General features: G+C 41.1%; 1 protein-coding gene across 1 annotated transcript in view; it reads left to right on the top strand.

The window, feature by feature from the left end:
• SUPV3L1 (Suv3 like RNA helicase) overlaps nucleotides 1-20,201 on the top strand; it is a 1,221,766-nt gene that overhangs the window by 259,121 nt on the left and 942,444 nt on the right. The window contains 1 exon segment of the mRNA XM_044056280.1: nucleotides 15,875-16,043. Coding sequence (XP_043912215.1) covers nucleotides 15,875-16,043 — 169 coding nt within the window.

The following is a 20,201-nucleotide window of genomic DNA, read 5'->3' as shown; positions in this document are numbered from 1 at the left end:
CTTACCTGCAAAAATCTGATGATCAGAGCTATACTGTATAACATGTCTTTTTTTTCCCTAATCCTAAATTAGATCATGCAGTTATTTCCTTATCAGCTGCATGCTGTCAAAATATTGTAAATGCTATTATATCCAGTCCTTCTGACAAGGATGAGAAAGCTTTGGGTAGAAGGTTTATTCTTTGCTGACATTAACATTCAGGATTTTGCCAGGCTTATGTGTTAAAAATTTTACTGGCTTCTTATAAGAACATGAAAACGTTAACAGTTAACCTTGTTTCTTCAGAGGTTAAACCTTCTCTAAATTCCTTAAAAGTTTCTGCTGCTTAAGTAACCAGACACGCTCTCTAAAGTGCCCTTAGGATTCTGCTGATGTTGTATCCAGAACTGCTACTGCTCCGTTATGAGAAGATTTGCTTGGGTAAATACTTGGGAGGTGTTAATGAAATTTTAAATGATCCCCTTTACAAAGTTGAATTGTTTGGCCTTTTTGCTGTTGAGGTCCTCAAAAGATTTGATGAGAGCAGAGTCAATACAAGCTGTTACCCAGATGTTTCAAACCTCCTTTTCAAAGTTCATCAAAAACTAACTTTTTAATTTGTGACCCTTTTACAGGAAACAAAACAATCTCAGCAAGGTACAAATAATTTCAAAAATCAGTGATAAGAAGGCTCTAAAAAGAAGAGGGAACCTCCCAGAGCCAGGGACAGTTGAAAACAGAATAACTATTTGCTTCTTCAAGTAACCCCTCTTGACCCTGGGGAACCCTTAAATCTGCCCCTCAGTTTAGGTTTACATGTTCCTCTGTGGTATTAGATAATCTCAGACAAATGGGTTCAGAGAATAATTCAGCAAGGGTGTAGAGGGCATGAAAGTCCATTCCTCTTTTTCAGGGGATTGATTCCTCCTCTTCCTGCAAACCAGAGTTCTGTTTATTCCTTGAACAAATGTGTCTGGAGATCATAGAACCTGTGTCCTCAGTTCAGACAGTGAAATTATTTCATCCAAGGATCTTTCTGATGCCAAAGAAAGAAGAAACCCAGAGACCAATCACAAATCTGTCCTTTCTCAACCTCTTTACCAAAGTCCCAAGGTTCAATATGTTATTCCTCCAACTTTGCTACGTCATTCCTCCCATCAGTTTTATGGTAATATTAGAGTTAGACTTAACATATGCTTATCACATAGGTTCATAGCTTAGTACTAAGCTAACTTGCCCCTATGAGCCATTTTTAAAGGCCCCACCATCCTTTGTGAGACTCAAAACCTGCACCTTGTGTGTTTGTAAGGCAAACACCTTAACCATTAGACCACCCTCCCAACATTTTAGTTTGCAAAGAATTCTGACTTTTTAAAAGACTTTCTGAATCTAGTTTACATTATTTTTCTGTTTTGCCCTTTGAGATGTACACTATACCAGGGTATTTACAAACTGCCTGGCTCTAGTGATTGCTCACTGCTAACTACAAGGCATTCACATTTTTTTTCACATTTCGATGGTTGTCTTTTATTTGCAGACTATTTTCCAGTTGTCAAGATTCTTTGACTGTGGTCAAGGATCTCTTTAGTCTGGAGTTCAAAAAAATCTTCATAAATTTCTTCCCACAGAATAGTTTCAGTGGGGTGCCTTCTGGATGCAGTCCTAAGAAGGGCCTTTCTTCCTTTGGACAAAATAGAAATGCACAAATAAATGTTCCTGGTCTTTTACTGCTAGTCCCAGTCATCTGCCAGGGAATATTTTTTTTCACAATATCAATATAGATCAGTCTTTTGTTAGATACTGATATTTTTAAGCTTATTCCTCACCATATGCTGATAGTTTTTCAGCTCTTCTCCCAGTGGGGGCTGGACCCGCTACGTTCACTCCGCTTTCCTCCCTGCCCCCATCCCCCTGCCGCCATCCCCATCCTCCCCCCACAACATCATCCTTATACCTAACCTTATCCCGCCCACACCTCTCTTCCACCTGTCCTATAACCTCTTTAATTATTTCCTACAGTCATACCTTACCTCTTAACTAATCTGCCTCCCCACCCATTCTGAATAGGGCCATATAGTGTTATCACACTACATTCAACCATCGTTATGTCCCTCACTACTTTTTCTATGCTCTCACTTCTCTCACTTACGCTCTCTGTCCTAATAATAATCACAACCTTCCAGATACCCAACATACCTCCTACATCCACCTGTACAACCACCAAACATAACCCACATTTACCACATTACTCACACATCCACCCTAGCTAATTCACAGTTAATACCTCTGTACTATCCAAAGTAAAATTTCTCTCTCTCCACAGGCACCCCCATTATCACACCATCAGCAGCAACTGTACCATTTTCAAGAAATAGCTAAGTATAGCTCACATAATTTGGCAAAGCATTATATCCCAGTGTGATGATGTACATCCCAATCCAGGTACAGCCCTTCCCAACCTTAGCAAATCTCTCTTGCTGTCAACCATAAATCTCCAAAGCCTTAGAAACAAGATACCTGAACTCCAGGCATGAATTTCACAGAACAGCCCTGATATTATAGCAGTTGCCAAAACCTGGTTGAAATCATATGTAAAAGACACTGAGTTTCTTCCCCCAGGCTACTCATGTTTGAGAGCTGATCGGCCAAACAAGAGAGGAGTAGTAGCAGCAATACTCTTCCCTAGCAAATATACATTAATTCCCTATTTAGAACAAACACCCAACTTCTCCAAAGCCGAAGTACTAATCTCTGTATTAAAACTTAACCATAAAAACATTTGCATAATTGCTCTGTATATTCCTCCAGGAAACAACATACCAATATTAGAAAACATACTTGTCTGGACTGAAACCATCATCTTAGGTGATGTAAACCTCAATTGGCTAGACATTGCCCACAACAATCAAAAAACGTAAACCTTCACAACTTCTCGCAACTAACTGAAGCCATCACCAGATCCCACAAAAATAACATTTGGGCCTCCGCAATAGACTGGACATTAGTGTCCACCCTAACAATATCATCACTGCAGGCATACTACCTAATACCATTAGCGACCACCACCTAGCATATATCCTATGCAAAACTACCCCAACGCAACACCAATACAAATCAACCAGAAATTTGACCAAGTTCCAACCATCCATATTTAATGAAACCTTAGCTAAAGTAAATTGGGAACCCCTCAAATCCCTGCCACTTAACGAGGCTTTTGAGTTCTTTAACTGAACATTCCTAGATATCCTAAATAGGCAAGCACTCACCCGCCAAAAATGAATAAAACATAACCATTCAAGCTGGCTCTCAAAATCCACCAAAGAAGTCATGTCCATAAGGGATAAAATCTGGAAATCATGGCAGAAAAACAGACCCTACAACTCTAATACAATACAAACAACTCCGTAACCAGGCAAAATGTCTAATAACCAATGAAAAAAAAGCCCAGTGCCTCCACCTACAAAGCCAACATAAAAATAATCACCAAAAATTCTGGTCTTCCATCAACCATCTGTTACATCCAGGTTCTCAAAGCAACCCATCCCCTGACCAACACAAACCTCTACCGAACTTGCCACCCTCTTCCATTCCTACTTCATTGACACCATAGCTAACCTAACCGCCACCTTTCCTATGGTTAACACCACCAAGACAGCTAATGACCAGAGCATCCCAGAAAACAATCCTACACACAGTTGTAACCTAAAATTCTCCCCCATTCTCATTGCTACAATAAAAACAGATTTTACTTAAGCTAAAACCCTGTACTCTGGCCCCTGACAATCTACCCCCACACTTCCGGCAGCTAGCTGCAAACTCTATAGCTTATCCCATCAACATACTCATTAACAGATCAATTAGAGTCCCTTGTCCCAGGCATCTGGAAAAAAGCATTCATTCTTCCCTTACTCAAAGGTGGCACCAACACAGACACCACAAACTTTCGACCCATAGCTATTCTCTCACCCCTCTCTAAAATACTGGAAGAATGCATCCATGCCAAACTCCTCAGCCACCTGCTTGAAAATCAAATTCTGTCACCCACTCAGCATGGTTTCAGACTAGAGCGCAGCACCACTACAGCCCTCCTCTCCTTCCTTGACACAGTTAAATGGGCACGGGATTCTGGTAAAATAATCGCTTCTCTTTTCCTCAACCTCTCAAAAGCTTTCAATACCATTTCCCACACTGTCCTCCTCTCTAAACTATCTCCCCTCCACATTTCCCCACCTACCCTACAATGGTTCAATAGCTATCTCTCCAATAGGCAGCAGTCCACCAAATGGCAACAGTCTTACTCTCCCTTCCTCAATACTTCCACTGGGGTACCCCAAGGCTCCATACCTGGTCCTGTAACAGCTTGAAAAAACAAAAAAACAAGTAATGTCCGTGGTGTCCCTGAAGTCTCAAAACAACCCACTAAACAAGTGTAGTGGGTCCAAAAACAAAACGGTGTAAGAAACTTCTCTGTGTGGAAGAATTTCAGTCCATATATCTCTCTAGTTAATCACTGGTATATTAATCAGATCAGACAAAAGTGGAAGTAGCGAACTTAAACTCGTCTCAAGTAAAAAAAAAAAAAAAAAATGATATGTTTATATAAAATTGTACAGAATTACTGAGTATTTGAAAGTAATCCAAGCAAGGCAGGCAGTCCGTTTCCAGTCGAAAATCCTTTACGTACACAGATCCAGTTGAAAATCCTTTATTAAGTACACAGTCTCCAGTCGAAAATCCTTTTCGAAAATCCTTTATTAAGGATTTTCGACTGTAAACAGACTACCTGCCTTGCTTGGGTTACTTTTGAATACTTAGTAATTCTGTACAATTATATATATTTTTTTTGACTTAAGACGAGTTTATGTTCACTACTTCTACTACTATTGTCTAATCTGATTAATATACCAGTGATTAACTAGAGATATATGGACTGAAAATCTTCCACACAGAGAAGTTTCTTACACTGTTTTATTAATAACTTTCGCACCACTCTCCCACAATGCTCAGTAATCCAGTATGCTGATGACTCCACAATAATATACACTGCAAATTCCAGCTCTGAACTCCAGCAGATCACCGAGAATGCCCTCACCTCTACTGAATCTTGGAAGCTTAACAATCATCTTTCCCTAAATAAAAAAAAAAGACTAGTAATTTTTACCCCCTAAGAAAACCACTCCCCTAGATAAAAAAAACTCTTCAGTATACAAGCCCAAGACAATACCACTATAGAAGTTGCCCCACACACTAAATTGCTAGGCATTATTATAGATGAAAACCTAACCTTTGACCTACACATAAACAGTAATGTCAAACACACACACCCAAAGCTCGGTGTGCTGTACAGGCACCAACACTTTCTTAGCCTCTCTACTAGACAAACCCTTGCAACTACATTTTTATTACCCTCTCTCCTTTATGGTGCCCCTTTCCTCACTAATATCCAAAATTCTACAAAATCCAAATTTGAAGTGTGTTACAACAGAATAGCCATATTTGCCACCAATGCCAAATTCTCATCCCACCACTGTAATTCACTGAAACAATTAGGCTGGTTGGAATTCCTCCACCATCTCTTTCACCCAGCTAACTACAGCATAGAAAATAATCTACAGACCCACAGAAACTCCTGCTCTTTCAACTCTACTTGCCAAATACCAACCCAGCAGGCAACTAAGATCTGAAAATCATCTACTTCTAAAAGTAGAAAAGCCCAGCTTACCGGCTGGTCAACTGCTCTACTCCTTCACCATCGCCAAACTTTGGAACTCGCTTCCTCCTTCTATAAGAAACATGGGCAGCACCACCACCTTCAAAGAAATGCTGAAAAATCATCTCAGCTCTTCCTGGCTGTGTACCTGCTCTATAACCTAACCTCTTCCTTCTCCTTATATTATAACTAAATTCCTATGCTTTTTACTACTAGTGACTGATGATACTTTCTCCATATTTATTATTTTTTTCTTTCATCACTTGTTGATACTGGTACAATAATGCTGATGAATTGAGAGTGGTAAAAACAGAGACAAATTAATCTGGCAACCAACTAAATTCCTATTATGTATATATTCTGTATATGTTACTGTAACCACTATGCGTAACACTGTTTCTACTTCTGTGTCAATTAATGTTTAATTTTTTTTTTCTGCCATCTATGTTCTTGTCGGAGCTTTTCTCCCCGGGCTTTCCACTGAAAATGGGCTCTTTTAGGCCCCATGGACTTTCCCAGTAAACAAATGCAATAAATAAATAAATAAATATGTGGCAATGTTTTTTACATGACTTTTCGCTGATGTGATAGGGATACAGAGTGGAATTGAGTGAATTCTCATGTTGTTTGAACATAGATTTTGGTGTACAATGCTCACTTAGAGCAGAATGCTTCACCGTTCATTTTCTTGACATTCGCATGACTAAATTACTAGATAGAACTCTGCATTCTACTTTTATCGCAAGTCTTACTCTAAAAAGTCACTATTAAGTGGTATGAGTTGCCATCTGAACCATGGGGTCAAAAACATTCCTAACTTAGTTCATGGCTATCAAATGTATTTGTCCTCTCATGACTTTGGTGCTTCATCTAAGGATGTAAGACACAGATTTGTAAATGTATCCTGTAAGTGTGCAATGTTGAATGTGATTAAAGAGCACAACATCATGTCACACAATGATTTATTGCAGTACCAAGACAAAACCTGATGATCTTGGGTGTGTCATTGCTTTTAATAGTAATATGTATAAAATAAAACAAGTTATTCAAAAGTATTGGCCCAAGCTATTTGTATTTGAAAACCGGTTTTTCATGACATTCTGTCTTTACATAGAGGAAAGGAATGAATCTATTATAAGTTTTGCTTGACTATAAATGTAGAGAGATTGAATTCTGGCTCTTTGTTTCAGTTCTGTTTGACCGGTTTCAGACCACATGGACAGTGTAATATCTGTATTCATACACACTTGCAACCAATTGCGTTCTAGTTCCAATACTTGTGTGACCTGTCTCATTTGTCATCTTATTACATGTAATGCTGATTGGATTATTTTCTTAGCATAATGTTTTTGCTGCACCTTTTACGTCAGCAAAACTTTGTGCCCTTTTAAGTTTCGAGTCAGAGAGCATTTGAGTGAAATCTGATGTAAGAGGTTGAGTAATGCTTTGTACAAGCACTGTTCAGCATAACAGTGCATCTTTTTGTCTGTACTGGTGTTAACAGATATTATTTATTTTATTATTTTATTTATTGCTGGGAAAGACTGACTGGATCCTTTTTCAGCGGAGGTCTGTGGAGAAAAACTCCACAGAGTACATACAAGAAAAACACATTTGTGTACATTTTGTATCGCACTTGGTTACATATATGTGACTATAGCAAAGTGAAACAAGTTCCATATATACATTATAAAACTACTATGAAAAATCAGATGCAAAACCCATACAAGGATATTTATAAACAGATTGTCCTTCCTAATTATCAGAGCTTAAAGTACCTATGTATTTATAGAGTAGTAAGTCAGCCTAGAAGAGGTAACAGCAGCTGACAGTGATGATGTAATCTGGAGTGGTGCATGAGCACAGCCACTTGCTGGATAAGTGAGTTTTTAGCATTTTTATTGATTAAAAGCCGTCAACCTCTGGATAGAGAGGATCAAATGTGGCTGATTAATATGAGGGCTCTGCTACCACCTGGTGTTGATGAATAATTTTAGGAAATGTTATTTTTATCCGGTCCTGGTCACTGCAGTAACAGTGAGAATACACCAACGTGATGACTTTGTTGCTCCTTGTTTCATTCACTGGAGGCCCGTACCTTCACATAACAGCATCTGCTTTGAGTGCTATTTGTTACTAATGTTTTCATGAGGTTTTTGTATAGCACAATATACTACTTCAGTTGTGTCATTCGGCTTTTCCTGGTTAGGGGTCGCCACAGCGGAACTCCGGTCCGCTAATGATTGGCAGTAGATTTTTACGTGCCGAGTTGCCAGCTGTGATGCACAACCTTCAACGAAGTTACGCCCATTCACGCATGTCTCCACACAGAAGACGCTCCAGCTGAGAATCGAACAGGACAGCGTCTTACTGTGAGGCGACAACGCTACCGCTATAAATTGTATTTTACATGCTGTGTTTTATAAGTATCTATTAAGCTGGTAGTTAACATGTAGATATGTAAATGTTTTTGGTACCAGACCATATAACTTGGAACTTGTGTAATTAGTGTCTTGCAATGTTGATTTATTATTTAAATGCATTGATTTTGGTTGATTTCACTTAACTAAGACGATCTATTGCTGAAACCGATCTTGCCTTTCTACTTGGGTCTATGTACCAAATAAATTTACCATTCTTCCTTTGCTGCTGGAGTGATTTTTCTCTTCAATATCACACAGTCCATCTCTCAAAGCAGGCAGACTCTTCCCATCCACCTCTTTCAATATGATAAGACATAATAACCACATAATCTATATTTAGCTTAGCTATATTTATTATTTGTCAGTTCCCACCACATAGGAAAAACATAGTATCTACATTAAGTCATCACATTTTATGTTGCAACATGAGATCTGACGTTGTTGTCTTCATTTGATCTTCAACCTGTGGGTATAGGCACTGACATTGGTGCCGAGCCAGGTATGTCCAAGCTACGGTGCCGAAACTGAGCTTCTCCCATGTCCATAATGACCCTCTTTCCCTCACTACCTCCGATGTCGTTTGCTGCCATTCCAGCTACAAGCGAGTCATCTGAGCTCCATCTTTGGTTCGAGTTTTTGTCTAGTTGTTGAGAATCTTTGTACTCTGGTACTGTTTCGTAAACACTTGGTTAGCCACCCTAGATCTAAAGGAGACCTACCTCCACATTCCTATCAGGGAATCATGCAGGAAATACCTATGCTTCAGGGCAGGGTCTCAACACTTTCAGTTCTCTGCACTTCCGTTTGGCTTATCTACTGCTCCCAGAGTTTTCACAAAATGTCTGGCTCCGGCCATTGCCTTTTGCAGACAAAGAAATATTCAGATTTACCCATACTTAGATGACTACCTTATTCAAGCAGACAGCCAGGAGAAGCTATTCAAGCACCTGGCCTTTGTAAAGACCCTACTAACCTCCCTAGGGTACACAGTCAACAAAAAGAAATCCAAACAGGTGGCCACCCGAAGGATAATCTTCCTGGGAGTAAGTCTGGAAACAGCTTCCCAGATGGCGTACCTTACTCCAGAGGAACAAATTTTCCTGACGTCCTGCTTCTCTCAACTAGCCACAGGGCCCCAGCTAACTGCAAGGAAGATTCTGCAAACTCTGGGGTTCATGGCATCTTGCATACTACTCATTCCATATGCCAGACTGCATATGATGAAACTTCAATGGTACCTAAAGATCTTTGGTGCCAGCACTGTCAAGACCTGGAAACTCTTCTACCTATAATTCCTTGCCTCAGAAAAGATTTTCTTTGGTGGGCAATAGCATGCTCCCACAACAAGGGAATGTCTTTTCCCCACCACCTGCCGCCCAGACCCTCACCACAGACTCCTCAGACTATGCTTGGGGTGCACACCTGGATGGCAGGTGCATACAGGGCCAATGGAGCCCACAGCAAATCCCTTTGCACATCAGTCAAAAAGAGATGGTGGCTGTGCAGCATGCCTTGATAGCTTTCAAGCCCCTTCTCTCTCCAGGGGTTCTCCTGATCGAAAAAGACAACACCACTGTGATGTGGTACATCAACAAGCAGGGAGGGACTCACTCCTACCCTCTATGCAGGCTGGCCATGACCCTTTGGCACACAGCCTCTGGCACATAACTACACCTGTTAGCACAATTCCTACCAGGCTCTCTCAACTCTCTGGCAGACCAATTAAGCAGAGATCTTCTGGACCCACATGAGTGGCAACTCAACAGAAGTACCTTCAACCTAATAACTCAGAAATGGGGAACCCCGCAGGTAGACCTCTTTGCCTCCCACACCAACCATCAGCTCAGCAAATTCTGCACCAGGGAGCAACACTGCATGGCTTGGAAAGTGGATGCCATGTCCTTCCCCTGGGTCAGGTTATCGGTCTATACCTTTCTTCCCCTACATCTCATCCCCAGGGTACTGCTCAAAATAAGGGAGGAAAAACCAAGGACCATTCTTGTAGCTCCAGACTGGCCCTGGCAGCACTGGTACCCCTGCTGCGCAGCCTGTCCTCACTATCCCCGTGACACCTTCCTCAAATTCCAAACCTCCTGACCCAGAGGGAAGGGGAATTCATGCATCCCCAATTGCAGACACTCATTTTGGCAGCTTGGCTTATTCCCTAACACTGAACCAATCTGCCAACCTCAGTAAACAGGTTCTGGATGTTATCCGTGAGGCAAGACGTCCAAGCACCAGAAAGTCTTATGCTGATAAATGGAAAAGGTTCTGCACCTGGATCCAGGCTAAGGGAGCCAATATGGCACAGCCCTCCCTCCCTCTCATCCTGGATTACTTAGTTGATCTACTGCACAGTGGCCTCTTTCTCTTCTATAAAAATTCATGCCTGTGCTATTTCTGCTCATTTTCCCACTGAGCAGCCTCTTTTCTCACACCTTTTGATCAAACAGTTCCTAAGAGGGGCTAGCAACTTGACACCACCCAGAAGGGCACCAACACCAGCTTGGGACCTTAACTTGTATTGGAAAAGCTCACCCTGCCCCCTTTCGAACCAGCTGCTAACATTTCTCTCCCGAAAGACAGCATTTCTTCTGGCCATCACTTCAGCCAGAAGAGTCTCTGTGGAACCCTTTATCAATCTTCCATGCAGACAGGGTGTCTGTCGGAACTGACCCATTCTTCATGCCCAAGGTGGTGTCCAGTGTGGCTTTCAACCAATCCATTCATTTGCCCACCTTTTTTTCTAATCCCCAGAACAAGGGGGAAAGGATTCTTCAATCTCTAGATGGACACAGACCGCTCAGATGCTATCTAGACAGTACTAAATCCTTCAGAAAGTTGGATCAATTGCTGGTTAGCTTTGCTACAGGGGCAGAAGGTAAAGCCATCTCCAAACAAACCATTTCCGAATGGATAGCACACTGCATCCTTGTCTGCTACAAACAGCATGGAAAGCCTTCCCCCAAGGGGGTCAGGGCACTCCACAAGAGCAGCCTCCACCTCTGCAGCTTTCCTCAGAGGAGTCCTCACCAGGGACATCCTGGAGTCTGCCACCTGGACATCTGTTCACACTTTTACAAAGCATTACCACCTGCCCCTCTTCTTCAAATCCAGGGCAGGGTTTGCCTTTGCAGTTTTGCAGTGCATCCTAACCAGCCCCTAGTTTCATTGACTGCCTCCACCCTTTTCCTCCACTTTGGGAATCAACCCAAATGTGATGACTGCAACAGTGAAACATGAAGAACATAGTACAGTTGTGTACACTTACCATAAATGTAGATGTTCCGAGTGTATTCACTGTTGCAGTCCTGGCTTCCCTCCCTCCAGTCCCCTTTCTTCTCCTTTTATTACTTTCTAACTTGTTCTCCTTTCCTTACAAGGGACTTATTGGCATTTATTTTCCACTGGTGGGGTTTCTTCCACCAGAACCTGGACTCCTACTTGGGGGCTCCTGACAGGTTAGGGTAAGAAAAACTGGTGTAATAGCGTCGGCTGCCTTACTTTAAACTGCTGACAACCTGATGTCAGGTCTCAAACGACAGCAACCAATGCAGAAATACCAAGTCTCTGGTATTCGGGCTGACCGAGGGCTACCCTGGCAGGGATAACCCAAATGTGATAACTGCAACAGTGAATACACTCGAACATCTACATTTATGGTAAGTGTACACAACTGTACTTTTTTGTCATGGAAAATGGCTCTATTGGTAGCTCTTACTTCAGCTAAGCGTGTTTCTGAATTACAAGCACTTTGTATTCATCCTCCATACTTATTTTTCACAAAGATCGTGTTTCTCTTAGGTTGACTCCTTCATTCATAACCAAGGTTGCTTCAGAGAAGAATATTAATCGGGTCATTCATCTTCCCGTGTTCTTCCCAGAGTTTCAAAATAAAGGGGGAGCATCAATTACACATGCTGAATATACATGGGCAGATCCGTTTCTGTCTAGACAGAACCAAATCTTTCAGGAAGTCCAATCAGCTGTTTATCTCATATTCTAAGTCCAGATTGGGATCACCTATTTCCAAGGTAACCATTGCCAACTGGATTGCGAGATGTATCACTCTTGTTTATAAGAGCATGAGGTTCCTCCTCCTCCTACAGTGAAAGCACACTCCATCAGGGCTTTGTCTAATTCATTAGCCTTCTCCTCCAGGGTAACACTTGATGAGATGTGCACTGCAGCTACATGGGCTACATCTCACACCTTCATATCCCATTACAAATTGGTTATTTCATCTAGGAGCAGAGCCGCTTTTGGTTCCGCCGTGCTCCGAGACATCCTTTCATAAGGCCACCCAGGGCTCAAGTAGCTGGGGACTCTGTCCTACAGGTTGAAGATCAAATGAAGAGAACAATGTCAGATAAAGAAGTTATATACTTACCATAACATTCCATCTGCATTGTTCTTACTTTGTCTTTAACCTTCACTCCCTCCTTCCCCATTTCCATGAGTGCCTGGCCTGACAGAGGAGATATTCTGTTCTCTCTCTCTGCTGCCTGCTTTAGATGTTGACTGTGTTTCTTGGGGTTTGGGTCAGGAGCCTATTTGTCAGGCAAACTCTGTCTGAGATAGTGAGGGAGAAGGGGGCGTTATGGGTAGGGGAGGAGCTCAGTTTTCACACCGTAGCTTGATATGGCCCTCTCGGCACCGATGTCAGTGCCTATACCCACAGGTTGAAGGCAAATAAAGAACAACAGTGCAGATGGAACGTTATGGTGAGTACTTAACTTCTTTTTCACATACATTAAATGAGAAGAAAAGGAACCTTAGTAGTAAATGACATTGTCATGCAATGTACATGTATGTCTTTCATTCACTCCAGCATTGCATACATTGCCCTGTTCCTGCCTTCCCTTAAATTTCATTCCTCTTCCTGAGATGTATTCTGCATCTATTGTTCCCACAATTCCATTTATATGTATGAAATTTGCTCCTTCCCTTTTCTAAAGATTACACATCCATTTATTTTATCTCCTTTACAGTGTTGAAAAGTTCGGTACATTTAGTTTAGATTTTGATTTCCATTTTTTAATTATTTCTTTTTGGCCAACATTAACATTAAACTTATCTAGACATAGTAAAAGCCTAACTAATTTAGATCCTGCATTCCAATTCAAAAGAAATATGTCCTGGGTTTCTACCAATTGATAGCTCAACATTTCTGTAAGTTGTTTCAGTCTCTAAAACGTGCTTTCAACTTCTTGTCTTTTCCCATCACGTCTCCAGCATTTACTCTCTACATGAGGAAAAATCTTCTGAAGTTTGCCTGGGGTGTAAGATACGTCTGTAAAGAACGTCTGTGCAAAAAAATCCTATATCTTCTCAACTTTGCATACTTGTGAGCTCTATATAGTTCTTCCAATTGTTCCTTTGTAATTTGTGTTTCTTTTCTGTTTACTCATTCTTTTCTAACCTTCTCTGACTGATTCTTAGAGTTATCCTGCAGTATCTTAAATATGCCCTAATAGTTATTCCATTTTAACATCTTTTGTTGTAGACTCAAGTATAAACTCTACCAGAACTGGTCTTTCACTTGGCACTCCTCTGTTCCTTTCTTGGTGTCTGTCTTCCTTATCAGGGATTGATAAAAGAGCAGTCTTTAACCTGCAGTTCCACAGAAGAAATTGTTCACATCAGTTCACATCAGGTAATTTCACAGAGTATTTATGCATGCTTCTTGAAGCTTTCTGTATCTGAAGTAAACGTGTTCTGCAAATGTCTGCAAGTTTTCATTTTGTCCCAAGTGTCTACGATATCTCAAGGTGAGAATCCATACTCTTCTTCTGAGACTCTTCACTGTTGCTATTCACTTTTATAACGTGCTCTGTCTACCGCTTCCATTCTGTGGGATTGTATGTTTCAGCCAGTGGGGGCCATCACCTGTGCATCACAAAATGTCTTTCATCTAGTTAAAAAAAAGCTTGAAACACTTCTGGGTAATAAAAATGAAATGTAATCTTCCAAAGTTGATATTTCTCGCACCATTCAAATTGTGCAGTGTGCTTCATAGTTTAACGGTCATTGTCCTAAAATTACGCAGTTACCAATATTGTACATATTCGATCACCAAAGCAGATATAGCACTTGTCTTTAAATGTTTTCTAAATATTATGTAGCTGTTCTACATTCCCTGATGTAGTCGGCACATGACATGTATGAGACTGCTCAGCCTTCATCTCTTACCTGTCCAGGTTGCCCTGTATAAAACATAAACAGTTAATCTTTGCCTTTCCTCTTTTTGACTGTTCCTTTAATTTTTGGATTTTTTTTTACAGGTTTTATCCCCTATGTCCACCTGATTCTGCCTCACAATTTCCAGCTTGGTTGTTTTGATCTTGAAGTTTTCTTTCCTCATGTCCACTAATGTCACCTGTATCTGAGTTCGTAACATCAGTGATTCACATTCTTCAGCTGCTGCTGTAGCAATAACTAGCTAGCACTTGCTTTATTTATCTTACTTTGAAAAGTTCCCTTCAGATTATTCAGAGATGTTTCCACCACCACTTTATCAGACATGCCCACATGTTTAGTCTGGCACTCTTCACCTACATATTTATTTCCACATTGTTTATCAGGTGCACCTCTTCACTATGTTTGCTTCCTCCATTTTTATCTTTCATAATAGATTGAATCAGGAAACTGACTCTCCAAAACATAAGGCGTGATCACACCAAAAATTACACTTACACTTAAAACAATTCAGTGCTACATTTGAATACTTGCAGCATAACAACTGGAGAACCTTTTGTCTCTGCAGCGCTATCACTAGAAGTCCCATTACTAGTGTGATTAATGTCATCGACTAGCTCATCAGAAAGCCTGTGTCCAGGCTTCGACCATATAATACTCTGCAGAGGACATATGCTGCTCTGACTTGGTCCTCTGTTCCTAGATTTCATTTCCATAATGGACTACATGGAATCTATAGAAATAGAATCTCATTTTGGAAAGCAGGCTTTTTAAGCTTTCTGCCCAACCATTAACATGTTAAGCTCCTAAAAATTGATCAACGCTTCTGCTCTTTTGAGTACTGGGCATGGTTCCCCTTTTGCGTGTGCCATTTGTAACTGGTACTTCATAGTGAGATACAACAGTTACACGAGGTAGTCACCATAATGGCAGCTCTTAAGTTGTAGATGCTGATCAAATTACTGAGTTTTATGATTTGGTGATGAACTTTAAGGGGTGCATTTATTATTCACCAGGACATTTTTGAAGGATAGAAGTGGGGTTTATGGCTGCCCCATTTTTATTGGGAAGGATTGAGAAATGGCCTGTTTTTGGTGGCTTGGGATGGGGGGTGTTGCAGTGCAATGAACTTGTGGACGGGCAGTCCTTTGACAGCAGCTTGGAGACCTGAATTTTGTATCTGTTGTGAAGCAGGAGTTACTGAAGATTTACCATTGTGCTGAGCATCTTACAGTGACTGTCAGTAAAACTTCTGAAACAGGGTGCTGCAGACTGACTGACTGTGTTATGTATTTGCACACTCACTTTCCAGAAATAAGTTTTATTTGAAGTAAGGCTAAGAGGTAAGTGAGGGAGGTTACATTGTCACTTGTTGGCCCTTTGTAAATGCAGCAGTTTGGTATAGTTGAATGACCCTAATCGGAGATTCTTTGAGTCACTGGATGTATGCACCTTATGGATGTGGTGTCAGGTACAGTAACACATCCACATCTAGCACAGTCTGTCCAAAATTATGAAATGCATTTTATTTAGACTGATTTCTAAATCTTTTTCTTATCTTTAGGTACCCAGAAGCACGAGCCATTCAGAGGAAGATTATATTTCATGCTGGTCCCACCAACAGCGGAAAAACTTACCATGCTATCCAACGATACCTTTCAGCCAAGACCGGTGTGTATTGTGGTCCACTGAAACTGCTTGCCTCTGAGATCTTCCAGAAGAGCAACGATGCTGTAAGTGTGCTGACTGCTGATGGAGTGAAAGTATGTCATGCAGTAATGCTGCAAGTATGCAGGCTTCCTGGGAAATGTTATGGTACACTGCGCTTTGATTTCTATCAAGCTATCAGTCCTCTTGTAATTCTTACTGGTCCCACTCACTTGCTGTCCGCCTTATTGTTTGGGGAGGGGTGGTCACTGATCATTTATGTTTCAAAGTTGTCGCTTCTGGGGCCAGAAGCTTGCCATTGTGTACTGTAATTGTTCAGACCATTTCTTTGTAAGTTAATTTTCTTGCCATGTCTTTTTGTAGGTAACCCATTTGAAGGGAATAAATGAATGAACTGTGCATCAGATTATGAGGTTGGGGAGACAACAAGTCTTAACTGTTACATCCTGCACTTGGCAGAGACGAGGGTGAGTGTGAGCATCTCTCCACAGGTTCTCACCCATTATGTACCACCATTGTACTTGCCAGTACCACTGACTTGCTGGTGACTGGCAGATTTGACCGTTTATATCCCCATGTAACAATATATTGATTGTTGGCCATGCATTCAGTTGTGTCGTTCCAGCATTCCTGCATATGGCTACCTTTTGGAATGTGGATTGCCAGCCTTGCAAATGGGTTGCTTTCCTTACTTGTTTGTGCCAGCTGACATCACTCTCTTGCCCGTTTTCACAGCTTGGTAGTGAAGAGTTCTGGGAAGCTGTACTCTTGAACTACAGAACAGAATATTTGCATTGCTTCATGTGCTGTTCCTGGCTCACATGAATAACTCTGGCTTTGTTAAATGGTATCTGATTTAGGGGTTCAGACCCTGTGGTAGCATTGTCGCCTCACAGCAAGAGGTTCCCCAGTCTGATTCTCAGCTGGGGTGCCTTCTGTGTGGAGTCTGCATGCTCTCCCTGCGTTTGTGTGGGTTTCCTCTCACATTACAAAGACGTGTCTGGAGCTTTTCTCTCCAGGCCTCCGCTGAAAATTGGCTTTATTCCAAGTTGGACTTTCCCAGTTAACAGAGGTTAAATAAATAAATAAAATTATATAGAGCACAGTGTGAAGCATTATTGTAATTATCATAACTTAAGACATTTGTGATTTTAAGAAAGTGAAAAATAAAACGGGACTCCATTCGTTTAGGAGGACGTTCTATCTTAGCCATGTTCAAATGCAATTGCTATGAATCCTTAAAAAAAAGTTAATTTGTCTGTGTTTCAGTAGGACAAGTTAATATGATTTCTCGTAATGTACTTTTTTAATGCAAAATTGGTGTTTATGTAATCTGAGTTTCATTCTTGCAAACAATCCTGTGCAAGAGTTCTGTATGTTACTTGGAAAGAGACAGTTGTACTGATCTTGTTTAATTGAATTAAAATGTGTATTTTTGTTCATATATATATATGGCATTTTTGTAATAGTACACATAATTTACATTCACATATATCAAGAAAATGCATGAAAAGATGCATAAAAGGTTTGCTGAAAGTCCCTTTTGCAGGGTCATGATGACAGATCATACTCCTTCAGTAGAAGTCCATTTATTGTGTATTGCTTCTGGAATAACAGCCTTTAAAAAATACTGATTAGATCATTTGTGGCCACCTGTGTTTGTATGCATGCCACATGCTTCTCTGTGGTTAAGCAAGTTGCTTAGGAATGCATTGTGAAAGTTGTAGAAATCGGACCAGTCTTTTGGGAGAGTGTCAGTACTGTTGAGTCAAATTTCCTGAACTGGCAGTATGGCTAAAATTTTTCTAAGAAGAAGAATAATAAAAATTTACAAAACACACTGTTTTGGGTGCGGGGGGGGTGTGTGTAGGGAGTGAAGCCCTCACTTCCTTCTGCATATGATTAATTTCTGGTCCATTGTACTTGGTAAGGGGGGGGGGTGGAGAATTCTGGTTTAAGTCTGGTATGGAGACCTCAGCAAGTCAACAGCTGGAACAGTGCCACCAGGTGCTTTTTGTCCTGGTGCCTCTTGACCGTCAAGCCACCACCAATCAGACTTTGCTTGTGTATTCATCCATACTAGGGAATTATCCAAATAAAGTACCAGGATGAGAGCCTTCTGGTGGGGCAGTCAGGCAGACAGCCATAAAGATTGGTTGTTCCCTCATTGGCATTTTAGCAGAGAGAGGATTTTGTGTAGCTGGGAAGGAGATGAACTAAATGCATTACTTTGAGGATCCACAGTGCCTTCCCATTTGAGTGCATGCTTCCAAGTTTATAATCAGGTGGTTGCTCTGAGAAACAAAAGACTGCCCCCAGGGCACACACCATAGTGTTGCCTCTTCCAATGAGGGATTGCAGTACTGTGTGTGTGTGTGTGTGTGTGTGTGTGTGTGTGTGTGTGTGTGTCCACTTCCTCACAGGATGGCATGTCAACGTGCTCCATCAAGTGTCTGAACTGCTAGTTGAACTCTAGTCACCTGTGACATAATTAGGGCTTTATTCCTGTCTGCTACCAGAGCTGGATGCAATAACTGACGCCATGTTTTAACACAAAACAGAAAGTTTTGCAGAGGTGCAAACCCCTTTCATCTTCCCACCCCCTTACTTGTATATTATTAGATAGTAGGATGCATGGTCACTCTGTTGGCAAAGAAAGTAATGGCCCTTTCCTGTGGTTGTATGGTCTTACCTAGTTTATTCCAGTCAGTAACCTAAAGATGTCAGACAAATTAATGGTTAAGATTTACATACCTGACTTTCCAAACTACAGCTGAGACGCACTCCTTTGTAGAGACCTCCTCCATAAGTCATATTTTTGGCTTAGTATGAGTTTTTCCAGGCAGACACCATACTTTTGGGGAGTAGGTTGGTTTAAGTTCATTACTGTAACACTTGATATTACTTGTAGGCAAATGATATAAGATCTGTGCCTGTCATGAGAGATGTATATTGTAAGGATCATTTCTATAGGGAACTCTGTTATGATTAAGAATAATGCCGAACATGGATATCAAGTCACCTGGCTCACATTTTTTGGCACTTAGATGTGCCATAGGGATATGTAATGACACATTTGTGCATTGGCTATTAGAGGGGAGCCATGGCTGTATAATACTGGGCACCTCCTGTTATTGTCTGAAGTGTGAATGGCTGATGTGCTTTGAGAGGTTGTAATTTTCTAGAATTTTGTCTTTGGAACTGTTACGTAGACACAATTTTTATTAGGGAAACTGTAGTATTAATTTATTTCCTTTTGGGTATGTTAAAGTAATTTCTCAAGAGGAAATTAACATGTATAAGGTTTCCTTCTAAAGCAAATGCTGTTATGGGTGTAAGGTTTCTCCTGAAGTTTATAATTTACAGTACCATTCAGATGTAGTGTGGATGGTGCTTTGAGTAAGATTTCAGTGAGATCATAGAAGTTACCAGTCAACTGAGCCGCACAGCCTTTTCCACCTTCACAATACCCATTCCTAGACCTTTCCTCCCTTTTCAAAGAGGGTAAGGCCCAGTCATACCTGGGGTGAATTTATAAATACCCCTTCAAAATGTCCTTGGAGATGCCACCTTTAGAAGCACTTTTTTATTAGGATCCAACTTTCACAACAAGCTTGAAACTCCATCGTAGAGAGAGAGAGAGATGGAAAATTCCTATCAGTTAATGAAAGTTAAGTACTTAGGATGATTTTTGCAACCCACCTTCCTCTTTCCAGCCTGTTGATCTGCTCAAGAAGCTATTAAAGTGAATTTTGTTTCATTACAACATTCTTATTGCTTGCTGTACCTTAATATGGGCCTACAGAGATCTGGAGAGGAGTTTATCTTTGCACAGGACTGTCTGTAAATTAGAAGGATTTTTTTTTAGCCTGGGAATGACTAGCTGACAGTATTCTGCCACTCTCAACTCTTATGAGTAGAGGGAGAGAGAATGACCTGGTCTTAGACATCTTATGTCAAATACCGTATTTAGTCATGTCAGACTATATTGCAGCATTTGGGTGGCCGCTGTGGTGCAGTGGTTAGTGTTGCCACCTCACAGCAAGAGGTTCTCTGGTTCGATCCTCGGCTGGGGTGCCTTCTGTGCAGAGTCTGCATGTCTTCCCTGTAGTCACGTGGGTTTCCTCCGGGTGCTCCGGTTTCCTCCCACATCCCAAAGACCTGCTGTAGGTGGATTGGACTGGATTGGACACTCTAAATTGGCCATAGGTGTGAGTGTGTGC

The sequence above is a fragment of the Protopterus annectens genome, chromosome 14.part0, assembly GCF_019279795.1.
Source record: "Protopterus annectens isolate FY-2018-M chromosome 14.part0, PAN1.0, whole genome shotgun sequence".
Classification (NCBI taxonomy): domain Eukaryota; kingdom Metazoa; phylum Chordata; order Ceratodontiformes; family Protopteridae; genus Protopterus; species Protopterus annectens.
Note: the sequence above shows the minus strand (reverse complement) of the source record. Positions and strands in the feature narration are given on the sequence as shown.